Source organism: Gopherus evgoodei, chromosome 16 (genome assembly GCF_007399415.2).
Source record: "Gopherus evgoodei ecotype Sinaloan lineage chromosome 16, rGopEvg1_v1.p, whole genome shotgun sequence".
Classification (NCBI taxonomy): Eukaryota; Metazoa; Chordata; order Testudines; family Testudinidae; genus Gopherus; species Gopherus evgoodei.
In genome coordinates, this window is record NC_044337.1 from 13,402,619 (window position 1) to 13,416,476 (window position 13,858).

At 39.9% G+C, this 13,858-nt stretch overlaps 1 protein-coding gene across 7 annotated transcripts in view; it reads left to right on the forward strand.

Annotated features, from left to right (window-relative positions):
• The window catches only part of SPTAN1 (spectrin alpha, non-erythrocytic 1), a 67,882-nt gene that overhangs the window by 24,594 nt on the left and 29,430 nt on the right, over positions 1-13,858 (forward strand). For 4 of the 7 annotated variants that reach the window (XM_030535986.1, XM_030535989.1, XM_030535987.1 and 1 more), the window contains exons 17-27: positions 2,553-2,796; positions 3,184-3,306; positions 4,194-4,411; positions 5,221-5,313; positions 5,774-5,908; positions 6,683-6,831; positions 8,116-8,175; positions 10,669-10,867; positions 12,328-12,432; positions 13,260-13,280; positions 13,772-13,807. In XM_030535986.1, the coding sequence (XP_030391846.1) occupies positions 2,553-2,796; positions 3,184-3,306; positions 4,194-4,411; positions 5,221-5,313; positions 5,774-5,908; positions 6,683-6,831; positions 8,116-8,175; positions 10,669-10,867; positions 12,328-12,432; positions 13,260-13,280; positions 13,772-13,807 (1,383 nt within the window). The remainder of the gene's footprint in view (positions 1-2,552; positions 2,797-3,183; positions 3,307-4,193; positions 4,412-5,220; positions 5,314-5,773; positions 5,909-6,682; positions 6,832-8,115; positions 8,176-10,668; positions 10,868-12,327; positions 12,433-13,259; positions 13,281-13,771; positions 13,808-13,858) is intronic. The other 3 variants (XM_030535988.1, XM_030535991.1, XM_030535992.1) reach the window with 1 other exon arrangement.

Below are 13,858 nucleotides of genomic sequence, written 5' to 3' on the forward strand. Positions count from 1 at the left end.
ATGGACTATGAACCTGATTTATCGCTTGAAGAACATGTGGGGTAGTTTCAGCCTCTGCTCCTTCAGGAGACACTAAGCAGTTCCACAACTTGGTATATCACATGGTGTCCTCTTTAATTCTTTCCTGCCGTGTCTGTGGAACAGACTTCTCTGCTGGTGTTTGATATACTTAGAGGAGTAGAATATGCCTACCCATTTGGATGGTTTGCTACAGCCAGCTAAATTGGTGTGAACCACACCTTTTTCTAAGAAAGCTGACAAGTTGTATCAGATGCCAGTTGAAGGGTTTTCCTACTTCCATACTCCCCCTATCCCTAACTCACTCATGATGGCTGTTGCCAGTAACAGGGCTAGCTCTAGATTAGCGTATTCCACCCTAACTGATGAAGAGGGCAAAAGGATTGACTCATTGAGGAGTAAGGTGTTCTCATTGTCCCTCAGTATTAGAACAGGGAATTATCAAGTGGTTATTGCCCTTTACCAATGCCATGGATTGGAAAAGATGACATTATTTTTCCAAGACTTCCCAAATGACAAAAATAGATTGGCGAATGCCATCTTAATGGAAGACCAGAATGTAGTCAAAGGTGCTCAGGGCCTCTTTTGGCACTTCGGACTCTGCTGTCAGAATATTGGCATCTGCTGTGATCATCAGGAGAGACGCTTGGTTGCATAGCTCCTCCCTAGCTATGGATGCTAGAACTAAGCTGGGGGACCTTGCTTTTGAAGGAGAGGGTCCATCCTGGACAGTGACTTAAAACACATCTCCCATGGGTTGGGGAGGCCATCTGAATCATGTGAGAATTCATGGGAACTGGCCCTCTTCAGGAGATTCTTGCATATCAATATTAAGAGCTCTCAGGTCATTCCTCCCTCACTTGCAATGGAGGTTTCTGCAAGTGGAAACTGACATTACATCAGTAACATACTACGTCAACAAGTGGGAATGGGGGCCCACTTTGCTTTCCTGTGTGCAGAGGCTATAAGACTTTAGTATTGGTGTATTTGTCACAACATTCATCCTGTAACTTGGCATCTAGCAAAGGAAAACAATGTAGTCATGGACCATCTCAGCATGACCCAGCTCTCAGATGCACAAATGGTCCCTAAAGGATCAGTTGGTTCACACTGTTGTTTTCCAGCTGGGGTCAACTATATGTGGGCTGTTCACGAGGGTCAACAGAAAGTGTCGTCTCTGCGGTTCCAAAGTGGGTAGGGACTGTCAGTCCCTGTCAGATGCCTTCCTTCTGCACTGTGGGAAGGGCTGCTTGTATGCTTTTCCTCCATTTCTGTTGATTCAGAAGATAGTAAGGAAGATACATTAGGATAGGACAAGGATGAAACTCATTTCCCCATTTTGGTCATGCCAGTGGTGGTTTACTGATTTCCTTCAACTGTCTGGTGGTGTCTTTATGTCTCTTCCTCTGTCCCAGAAGGAGAGAAGGCTTTTTCGTCCAAACCAACAGTTTCTTCAACTGATGGCATGGGCAATCAGGCTCTGACTGTGTCTGCTCTTAAGCTGTCATGTTCTTCCCCAGGGCATGACATACTAATCAACTCTCAAAAACAATTTACAAGAAACTGTTACCTTCTAAAATGGGCTAGATTTCAGACTTGGATGAAGGGACGATCTGATTCTCCTGCCTCCGCTTCCATCCCTTGTGATATGGAATATTTAGCCCCAGATTCTTTAAGTACATTAGTTAAAAGTTTGTCAGCCATTTCCATATATCGTATTCTAGTTGATGGTAAATCTTTATTTCTTCATAGTTCAGTTAAAAGGTGTATGAGAGGGTTTTCTACTGTGTATCCCTCTGTTAGAGATCCTGTCCCTTCTTGAGACCTCAACTTGGTGTTGGCCATGCTGCTAAAATCAACCTTTGATCCCTTGGTGGCCGAGTGTTCGTTCTACCATTTATCTATCGAAACAGCTTTCCTTAATGCCATCACATCAGCCAGGAAAGTGAGTGAACTGAATGCACATATGGCTGACCCCACCTTTCACTTCTTGGCATAAGGACAAGCTAGTCCTCAAATTCCAAATCCAAAAGACTTTCAGAGCTGAAGACAATCCCAGCCTCTACACATCACCTTTTAAAAGTTCAAAACACACAGCAAGGAAACTCAGTAACATGCAGATTCCAGTAGCTTCATTAAAACTTGCTTAATTTTAAACTTTTATTTAAATTTGCCGAATACCCCTGTTGATCTGACTTTTGGGAACGGTCAATACATTTGTATGTTTATTGGAATTTGGTGTTTTTCTTTTGTGTAGTATATTGCGAGTCTAAAAATCATATACCTCTATATTAAAGTTGAAACTTGTCACTCAACTGTTTACTTCTTGTATTTTTTTCTGCTTTTAGGCAGTAAAAATAACTAGTTGATTTCTAGTCCAATTTCACTTTCTCATGCATTATCGCAGTACAAGGGATAAGCTAAAGACCTGGAAATGTTACATAACAGTCTGGCCCTGCAACTAACAAGAATAATCAAAGCCTAAACCATCGTGGAGAATACTGATCTAATACCATTGCTGAATTAAATTTTAGGATCGCATTGATGGCATCACCATCCAGGCTCGCCAGTTCCAGGATGCTGGACACTTTGATGCTGATAATATCAAGAAGAAACAAGAAGCTTTGGTGGCTCGCTATGAAGCTCTGAAGGATCCTATGGTAGCTCGCAAGCAGAAACTTGCCGACTCTCTTCGCCTGCAGCAACTGTTCCGTGACATTGAGGATGAAGAGACCTGGATTAGAGAGAAGGAACCTATTGCAGCTTCAACAAACAGAGGTTGGTAGATCCTCATCTTTGTGCTTCCAATTATTTTAACTGGATACTTCTGTTCAATGCCTTTGTATCTTTGCAGAATATAATTTGGGAATTCTAAAATGTTTATGGCAGGGTTATCCATGGCATTGGTTTGAATTACAAATCTATTGTTACAGTAGTTGCTGTCCACGATTCCTTTATTATCGATTACTTTGTGAAGTTTCTAACTTTTTATAGGGCAATTAATTTTACACAGTAATAGAGCTAGACTGTAATCAAACCTACTCCTTGACTAATCTTGCAGGATTCAGTCAATGTGTTTCATGCTAGATTCTTTTATTTAACCTATTGACTTCAGTGACTTTGAATGATCACATAGATTAAGATATATCCTATGATCTCTTTCAGGCAAGGATTTGATTGGGGTCCAGAACCTGCTAAAGAAGCATCAAGCCTTGCAGGCAGAAATTGCAGGCCATGAACCACGCATTAAAGCAGTCACCCAGAAAGGAAATGCCATGGTGGAAGAGGGTGCGTCTAAATATTTTAATCTTTCCTAGTTCAGAAATTCAATGTTCTTTTTTCACTTTACATCCTCTGGCCTATACAATTGCCACTTTTATGATAGTTTGCGTGTGCGTAATAGTTTCTGCCAGTGGGATTAAATAGTCGATTTTGATTTATCACTGTCCTTCACGTGGAAATACATGTGTGTTCCTGGGGAAATCCATATCTTCTATTTAACAGATTTCCATCCACTGCTGCTAGTCACCTACATATTGGTACAAAGTAATTGTCACATTAAACCAGTGAGCTGTAATTTTATCCTAATACATGGCTCCTAGTGTTGTCTGATCTTTGCACTTTTTCCTTGAAGTCTCATTTTAAGGTACTACGTTTAAACATTTTGAGAAATAACAAATCAATGGTGATGGGAGCTCTGTACCTCGTGTTATTAGTGATATTACATTTACATTAGTATTTTTTATTCAGCAATCTTACTAATGTTACCCCCTCTTTCCAAAACTCTAAATGCTTTTTCAAATCAGAGTCTTTTTCTGAGTAGAAACTCGAGCATTGAAAGAACTGGCCTTTTCCTGCATCACTGTAAACAAATAGAAAGGAAATGATTAGCGCAGGGTGTGCTTTGTCTTCAATGACTCAAATGTTCCTGGCCCAATCTGACAAGAGAAAACAGTAACTTTAATTTAGTGTCAAAAGGACGCTGCCTGCTGAAAGCCGAACTTGGACTAAACTTTGTGTGCTAATGAAAACCATTCAAAGCAAGGTGGATAGCTTTACATAAACCAGACTGGTGTGATTGAAAAAAACACAAGTCATCTTTCAGTCCCTTCTGTCGTTTGTATGTCTATAAATAATGTCTTCAAACCCACTTTTCCTGCTCTTTCATTATTTAGGACACTTTGCTGCTGAGGACGTGAAAGCCAAATTGAATGAGCTAAATCAGAAGTGGGAATCGCTGAAAGCCAAGGCCTCTCAGCGTCGACAAGATCTAGAGGACTCCCTGCAAGCCCAGCAGTACTTTGCTGATGCTAACGAGGCTGAATCCTGGATGAGGGAGAAGGAGCCCATTGTGGGCAGTACAGACTATGGAAAAGATGAAGATTCTGCTGAGGTGTGGTATGGTATTGGTGGTGTTTTGTTGCATGTGCAAAAAGTAGCAGTGGAAATCTGATGTAGGATTGATAAAGATAATGAGTTGTTTTGCAGATTTTAGTGTTTATATGAAAGTGAAAAGGACAGCATATACAGTAAGCTGCTTGTCTAGCAAATTGTAGTTGAGTATAGAAACAGGAGTATGTATTCTTGTTCTCCACCTCCATTAATAAAGTTTCCTGGCAAGATGTTAGACAAGCTACTAAGAAAGTTGTCATTGTTATTCACTCTGTTATAGGATTTTCATATTGTGTGGAGGAGACACAGGGCATAATATCTTAGTGGATTGATAATGGGATACAGTCTTTCACACCTGTGTCTTTAGTATGAATCTGCCCTTCACTAGTTCATTAATGATATATAGCTGTGAGATGGTTTTCAAACTGCTATTTCCCAGTGGATGGTAGCTATATCACAGATTACACAAACTGGCACCCTTGATGGTAATTCCAAAGCAGTAGAAGCTAGCAATTTCAAGAACATAAAGTCTGAACTGCTCTCACTTCCAGAGGATGGTATCCTCTAATCCCCTAGTCAGGGTTGAAGCACGTTAGTGGAGCAGTGTCAAAAACTTTCCCTGCTGCTACCTGTGCCGTATCTGTTTTGTGGCTAAATAGAGGTCTTCACTCTCCAGAGCTGCTAGTCCTGCAGTTCTCATGAGAACTGCATTCAATATATAAACATTAAAATTAACATATGTATAAATAGAGTGTAGAATCTGTGAAGTGGTTTTCTGATGTGCATGTTGCAATGTTTGTTTGGTTTCAGGCTCTTCTGAAGAAACATGAAGCTTTGATGTCAGATCTTACAGCTTACGGCAGTAGCATGCAGGCATTAAGGGAGCAGGCCCAGTCATGCAGGGTAAGGAAAGAAGGCTAATCATGTTTCTAAAACTCCTGTTTTGTCAATAGAAACACAGCTTATTATCATCAAGCATTATTGCTGAGTGCTTACAGCAGAACGTGTTTTGTTCTCAGATTTAAGTTAGTGGTCTTCATCTTTTTGCTCTACTGCTGCCTGTTGTAATCGATAACAGACATATATGTAGCACAGATCAAAAACAGTTGTTGGTTGTTGTTTTTTTTATGAAACTGATGTAGCCTTTGGCCTTGTTTGTGGGTTTGAATGTAGAGAAGGCATCCAAATCTATTTCAGCACTCTTTCATCAGTTGCTAAACAGGAATCCTTTAATACTCCGTGGCATTGTAGTAGGTATAATTAAGGCTGCAATACTTTGTAGAACAACTTTATTAGTTACATTTCAACATCCAGCAGTTTCTGTTGTGTAATGCAGTTTTCTTTTTCCTCCTCTTCATGGTAGCAACAAGTTGCTCCCACAGATGATGAAACTGGGAAAGAGCTGGTCCTTGCTCTCTATGATTATCAAGAGAAGAGTCCCCGGGAGGTGACAATGAAAAAGGGAGACATCCTCACACTGCTCAACAGCACCAACAAGGTAAACTCTCACCTGCCAGGATTCTGTACTGCCTGGTACATTTGGTCTTGTACGTACTAGTGAGCTTTTTTGTTGTTAAACAGCACTGTCATAGCATAGTTAAATCATTTACATAGTCATTCTGTGCTTCCATTCCTCCCTCAGTTCTTTGGCATCCCTCTTCCTCTCTTTTACAACCCTCGTCACTGGTTGTACCCACCACCTTTCTACATGAGAGACTTCATTCTCTTTATATCCCATCACCCTTCAGCATTCACTGACCGTAATGGCTCATGGTTGAGAGATGAGGCTGTTCTTTTCCTGCCCTACTGCACTCCTAGTCCCTTCTGGCCAGGGGGCAGAGAGCTTGGAAATCAAATTGGAGATTCACCAAGGTACTGCAGAGGATTATTACTGAGAGCAGGTTCAGTTTAGTATCTGAGGGGGCCTCTTGCAGAGGGGTGGGGTTTATGGTAGGCCTTTTCCTACCTTGATGGTGTTTTTGTTTTTGTTTTTTTATTGAAAGAAAAAACATTTGTGTTTTAAAGTCTAATGGTGTTAATGCACGAATCCAGGTCCCAAAAATCCTGTGGGCAGAAACACTCCCAGGACTGGTCTGATGCTGATGAAGTACTCCGAAAACACGTGGGCAGGGGTAGTTCTCTTGTGTGTTCAGGTGCTAGCAGTAGCCTCCAAGCAGTTACAGAAGTTGCTTGTTTTCAGTTTGTGGTTGTGTATCCATGACACCTAATCAAGATGAACATGTAATCAAGGTTGTATTTTCCTTTCTTTCAGGACTGGTGGAAGGTAGAAGTGAACGACCGTCAGGGTTTTGTACCAGCTGCCTATGTGAAAAAACTAGACCCTGCTCAGTCTGCATCCCGAGAGAACCTACTCGAGGAGCAGGGCAGCATAGCCTTGCGGCAGGAGCAAATTGACAACCAGTAAGATTTAACTAACAGGACCTAAAATCAGTCGTAGCACTTGTTGGGTTGGCCAGTGCCTCACTTCTGCACGTTTAGGTAGACATCCCTTTAACATCAGTGGATAGTTGCATTAGAACTCAGTGTTGCACTTTTACAGCAGTAAAATGCTTTTTTTTATTGATCCATTTCATTCTTAATTCTAGATTCTTCTGCTGCTTTTCCAGTTTAACTGTACAAATCATGAAAATTGAGCTAAACTTACTGTCTAACTTTATTTTCCTTGTTTGTTGTTGTTGTACGTAACAACTTGACCTTGTTTGTGAATTATTTCTGTCCTAAGCAGCATTCATATTTGTAATTATAACGTCTTAACACGCAATTATGTTTGAGACACCTTCTTAAATCTGACTATCTGAAGTACAGTACCCTCCGTATACAGGACTGGCCTTGGGCAATTAATTGTTTAGGGGTCATGGCTGTTTGGCTCTGGCTTGTCGCAGTTTTTCAGAGACAAAGTGCTGCCACTCTGCACTACGTGAGCTAAAATCTACCTGCATAAAATTTTACTTTGCTGTGCAGATGAAGAAAGTTGCCTGAATGCTTGGTAAATGCCTCTCCTACAGCACATGGTAGCTGTAGATTAGCTTGAGGCAGAGCAGTAGAGGATAGGTGTGGGCTACAGGCTCATCTTATCAGACTACTTGGAAAGGAAAGTCTATAAGTTATATGCTCCCTGCCAGCTCTTCTTGTCGCTTTTACAAGAATTCCCACCCACTCAGTTGTTTTGAGACACCAACTATTAAATGTGTTCGTCAATTATTGGCTTTGTAAACTGAGAATGAAAACCTGTGGGTTTTTTTTAAGATTATATTATACTGTAATACATAGTACAGACTAGAGGACGGAAAGAACACAAGGTTCTTAAATAGTAATAAATTCCTGAACAGTTTATGTAACTCTATTGTGCGCTTGCACACTGCTTCTGAGAGCTAGAAACTAGGGTGCATTATTTTGGAATGGTGGGAGTGCCTTTCAGTTCTGAACTGAATGGCATGATTGAGAAGTGAGATGGCCCTGTAGGGAGTTCAGCTGTGCTGCTGATGATTTCTTTACATGATTTGCACTGACTGATTTGCTTCAAATTTTGCTTTTGAATGGCACCTAACTTTCTCCATTTAAATGTGAATTCTTAACCTTCATCTCCCACCACAAATGACCCCTGGATGGAGCTGCTCCTTTCATTATTTTTGTTAATCTGACTAATTTTTGCATGCTTTTGCTGTGCTCCCTCTGTCTGTGCAGGACTCTCATAACTAAGGAAGTCAGCAGTGTATCTCTACGTATGAAACAGGTCGAAGAACTGTGAGTAGGATTCACCCCTTTCTAAACCATGCTGTCTCCATACTAGTTACCTGTTCATTTTCCCTTTTTTCTTTCCTCCTTTGGGAGTGCTGCTCCAGAGGGACACATGGAAGCAATTTGTACAATGTAGAATTGTCTTAATTTAGAACAGTAGTAGATATTTGACACATGATCTCTTACAGCTAGACAGCAGCGTATCTTCTTGGCCACTTCTGTCTTTGCTAAACTGGAGGCGCTGTTATTTTCTATCATACTGATCTTGCTTATGAGACAAGACGTGTACTTGTTTCCATTAACTGAATTAAAAAGAATCCTGCAGTTTCTTAGGTGTATGTAAAAATGTGATCTATTTATATAAATACATGAACGTGTGTGTGTATTGGAATACAACATATTACATATGAATGGCTTAGAATTATTTACAGATACAATTAAAATAATCATACCATTCACAAAGGATGATCAAACCCTGTTATTTTGCTCCATAAAAGTTACATTACAGGCATACAGGAAGGTTCCTCACTGTCATAAGTTTAAGTTAAAATAGTCTATTAAAGGCTGCTGGAACAAATGTACTTTGCCTTGAACTCTGATAAACCGCCAGAGGAAGCAAGTTCCACAGGTGATTGCTCTCGCTTGAGAGTGCTCTGCCACCTTTCCTACAGAGTTTGTCTCAGACACCCATAACAGAAACATCCTAATCACTCTTAATTGTCACAAAGTAGTTGAAGGAAAATCAGATTCGAAGGGAATTGGAATTGGTCATTTATGAGCTATATAATTATGCTTCCGAGTTTCTGAAATTGCATCCTGAAGCGAACTTTTATCGTCGGTGCAGAATATGACACTCAAGTGCTATGTGCTTCTGTCAGCCTATCTGCCTAGAAGATGAGCAACAGTATTCTGCATGAGTCTCAGGTGGACTCAGTCTCAGCCAGTTCGCTTCCTTCTGACTTCCAGTCTTAATCCGATACCAAGATGACAATAGTTTCACTGAATTTAAGTTTCATGAAAAGGACACACAAGTAAGTATGGACATCCAGTATAGACACTTTGGACTCCAGTGTCAAGCTTTTTTCCAACTGTGCTCTTGGTCTTAGGAATGAAACCATTGCAAAGGTGTCATGTTGACCTTTGTATGGTGCTGGAGGTGACCCAGCGATATCTCATAGTATTAATGGCTGTTAATTTAATCAGATCAGAATGGACACTTTCACTCTATCTGTAGCTTGAAGATGGAAATCAATCATGGATATTAATAGTCTCTCTACTATACTCAAGCTTGAAATTTGATTGAAGAAATTTGAGGAATCCAGAGGCTGCTGGAACTGCTCCATCACCAGAAGATTTGAAACAGGATGGCAATTAGAGAAATTTTTTTAGAGGTGGTTTTTCCTGTAAGGATCTAACCACAGATTCCTTAAAATGGTCATCAAGTTTGCCCTCCCAAAAAGAAGCATTCACAAAAAAAAAAGTTTGCCCTCCCAAAAAGAAATCGCTTAAGACTTCTCTACTGTCTTTCACCAGCCATAGCTTGTAAAAGGGCTCCAAAGGCCATCTGTATCCATTGCTTCCTCTTTGTTGTATGTTGGAAATATTTAGACTTGATTGTGAGAAATAAGCAGAAGACATTTACCCACCCACCTACCTGTGCCTTTCAAGTAATTGCACAGCATTTCTATATATAATACTTGTTCTGAGAGGTCCTAACTCCATAGGCAAAAATATTAATTTGCTTTGGTCTTCTAAGGCATAGGAAGACTATGTATCTCTTTTAAGCTGTCAGTATGTCTTTTTAGGACCTAATTCTTGTCACATTTATCCTAATGTAAATCAGGAGTAATTCCATTGAAATAAGTAGGAATCACACAGATTTAAAAATGGTGCAAATGAAATCAAAATTAGGCACATTTCTATTGCACAATTGAAAATCTTTGGTTTGCGAAAGGAGGGGGAAAAAAGACAAAATCACCAAGGATTCATCAAATACTGCATTGAATAACAGGCAGTCAAGAATCTTGTGTCAGACAGCTGTGAGCTGTCAAATTTAAATGAGCCATGGGAAATTGATATACTAGAAGAAAACTCTTTTTAATGTGGTGTTTAGCATATTTTATGCATATGTTTGATACAGTTGCATGAACAAAATATAAGGTAGGATAAATAAGTAAAAGAGCCTATGTTTTATGCAGTTACCCCTGTGTTGCTGACCTGCATTCCTTATCCTAAGCTGCAATTTGCTTTGCTTCTGCCCATCAAAAAAGCCTTGTATGTGGGAGGTCATGGTTCAGTGTTGTGATCTGTGTAATATAGAAACTTAAAGGTTCTACATCTTCATGATCATTGTCTGTTATTGTGCAGAATGATTTGGCATCTCCTTGTAGGGATTTCCTTCATCGCTGGTGCTACTAGTCCATTTTTATCACCTTCATATACTATAACTGTTCAGGTGAGATCTGATGGTCCCTCACCTTCCCTCTCTGTATGTTCCAGATATCACTCTCTTCTTGATCTGGGCGAGAAGCGCAAGGATATGCTGGAAAAAAGTTGCAAAAAGTTCATGCTTTTCCGTGAGGCTAATGAGCTACAGCAGTGGATCAATGAGAAAGAGTCTGCACTCACCAATGAAGAGGTGGGGGCTGATTTGGAGCAGGTTGAGGTACTGCAGAAGAAATTTGATGACTTTCAGAAGGTAGGTTATTATGTAACCTTTTATGTAGCACAATAATTCTAAGTCATCTTGTCACCCTTCAGCTCAGACCTGATGAGGTTTCCATGACAATCCCTTCATAGTTTGGTATAGTTCTACCAATCCACAACTCTGTGAAACAGGCGAAGCATTCAGTTTGTTTCTCCTGGTTCTGCTGCTGGCGACCCCATATCCACACAGCCCAAGCTGGTATTCTGCTACGTTATCTCCACCTACATAGCAGCAGAGGAAACGCTCTCTTTATTTAGCATTTCTGAACATGGAGCTTCCTGCACTGCCTGTAGGTGCCACTTTTACTACTTCCACTAAGCTGAGTGTGCCATCCAGACAAGGAAGCTTCCCCTCCCTTTGTTTAAAGGCAGAGTGATCAGGCACTCTGAACTGCACAGTATTCCACAAGGCATGAAACAATAATGGCCTCTGCTTTGAAGAGGAGGTGATTGGTTTTATTTTTTTTCCTCCATCCACCATTGGCGAGGGTATGACATTGGCTGAATTTTGCCTTGCATGAGATGTAAATGAGCTTTAAAATGTTTTCCCTCTTGCCCTGTGAGCCATTGTGCGTAGAAGTGCCAGGAGCTCTGGACTAATGATTTGGAATAACCAGTGATTCAATGTGGGCTGTATTGCATTTATGGCTTGAATGTTAAGTAACAAGCAGTCTGAGCTGGCCTAACGTTACAGGTGAGAGATGGGTGCCAAACTCCTTGATGTCTCTGTAATAAACTGACTGCTGAACTTAAAATATATCACCTTCAAGACTTCAGTGCCAGCTCTCTAGTATAAGGAAGTACACCTCTACTCTGATGTAACACGAATTCGGATATAACGTGGTAAAGCAGTGCTCGAGGCGGGCTGCGCACTCTGGCGGATCAAAGCAAGTTCGATATAACACGGTTTCACCTATAACGCAGTATGATAGTTTAGCTCCCGAGGACAGCGTTATATCGGGGTAGAGGTGTATGTTTATTCTGAAATACATAACTTCCCTTTTTTTATTTTTAGTAGTCTATTTAATGAGTTGTTATGGGGCCAGAAATAGTGGCCTGTATCATAAAGTCACATCTTGAGTCATCTCTTCTAGTGTATTTATTCAGCACAATAGCTGATCATTTTTTAATCTCGGTAATGCAGTTTAAATTAACATTGTAGTTAATGGTTTTAAAGGATATATCATCACTGTCTAGAAATTAACTTAAACTTTATTTTAGTGTGGGAGAACTCCAGTAGTCCAGTTCTTTAATCCATTGACACTGGCAGTTGGGATTTCTTGCCATAAGACTCTCTGCATTGTAGATCCACTGATGACAGGAAAGGTCAAAATGGCTAAATCCCTGCTGTTCATAAATTGGATACCTTTTGATGCCTCTGATTGACAATCTTACTGCCTTGTGTTTTGCTTATATAAATTTTCATGCTGTGATATTTACTATTCTGTGCAGGATTTGAAAGCCAATGAATCTCGTCTAAAGGACATAAACAAGGTTGCGAATGACCTGGAATCTGAAGGGCTGATGGCAGAGGAAGTACAGGCAGTACAGCAACAGGTCTGTGTTTTTGTGACTTGATCTGCTGCCATTTTATAATAAGAGAGAGATGGAATTTGTTTTGTCCTTTCTTCTCTTGTTTTTTCATCTGTCCTCCACTTTTGCACCTAAGATTTTTATTGCTTCTATTTCACTACTTATTCTTTTTTCTAGATTGCAGGTTGTCTAAAAGTGGCATCCTAAAGTGGCTTTGGTCAGCAGGGTAGCCTTTAGATCATTTCATTGTAAATAGTGTTATAACATACATCTAGATAATGTTTAATTTTTTTAGTACTTGGACGTTCTAAATTAATAGTATGTGGATTTTCCATGACTAGTAGTGATGCTTTGGGCAAGTCATTTAATCTCTCTGTCCTTGTTTCTACATTTTTGATAATACTGTTAGACCTTACGGAGGTGAGGATTAGTTTGTTAATGGGATAAATTCACTCCACTGTTGGCGCAGGTCTTTGAAAATTTAAAACGCAATATAAATGCCCAAGTAATATAATTTTCCATGGTTGCTTTTGCTTGTGTAAATAATTCTACACAATATCGACAATTATAGCAAGAGCACCGAAAACACTTGTTCCTTTATAAACTCTGAGATAATGTATACCGTAATTCACTGTGAGTATCAAAACTCTGCCACTTGTGCTGCATGTATTTTTTGATTTGATCATGTTCTTCAGCTGGTAGTACACAGAAGGTCGACATAGCAGAATACTTTTGCTTCCTCTTTGTAGATTACATTGTTCATCCCATTTCCTTCCCTTTCCTCAAAAAGAATCAAATCTTTCTAGATTTTCTTTTACAAAATAACATATCCATTTCCTTTTCCCTTACAGGAAGTCTATGGCATGCCCAGGGTAAGCACTGTTATGATATTTGCATGCTGTCTTGCAGAAGCTTTAACAGAAAGAGTGCTTGGATGTATAGAAGAGAAGATTTTGTGACTGAGATCCCTTTTGGGTCAGAGTTCATCTCAGAACTCTCTTTCTTGATAATGGCTTTGAAGGGAAACACAAAAATTCTCTTATCTTCTTCAGCTAAATTCAGGGAGATTATCTTTTTGATGCATTCGCCCTGTGTTACTTGTATCTCAAGCCAGTAGCCAGCTCAGTGTAGGGTAGCTCATGTGATCCTGATATATAGAGAGAGAGAGAGAGAGAGATATTGATTGATTGATTGATTGACATGCATTTTTTTAATTTTTTTTAAATAATTCTGAAAGGATTGTATGCACATAAATAACTTAATCGGGTGTCTTAATCCTTGAAAATTTAACAGGGTGTTGGTTAACTTCCATTTTCTGTGTTTTCTTGATGTGTCTAAAGTTTTCCCTTAATCCTTTAAACAGGATGAAACTGATTCCAAAACCACGTCTCCTTGGAAGGTAGGTCTGACTATTTGGCCCATCTAACAGATAGGAAAAGTAAGAACATTC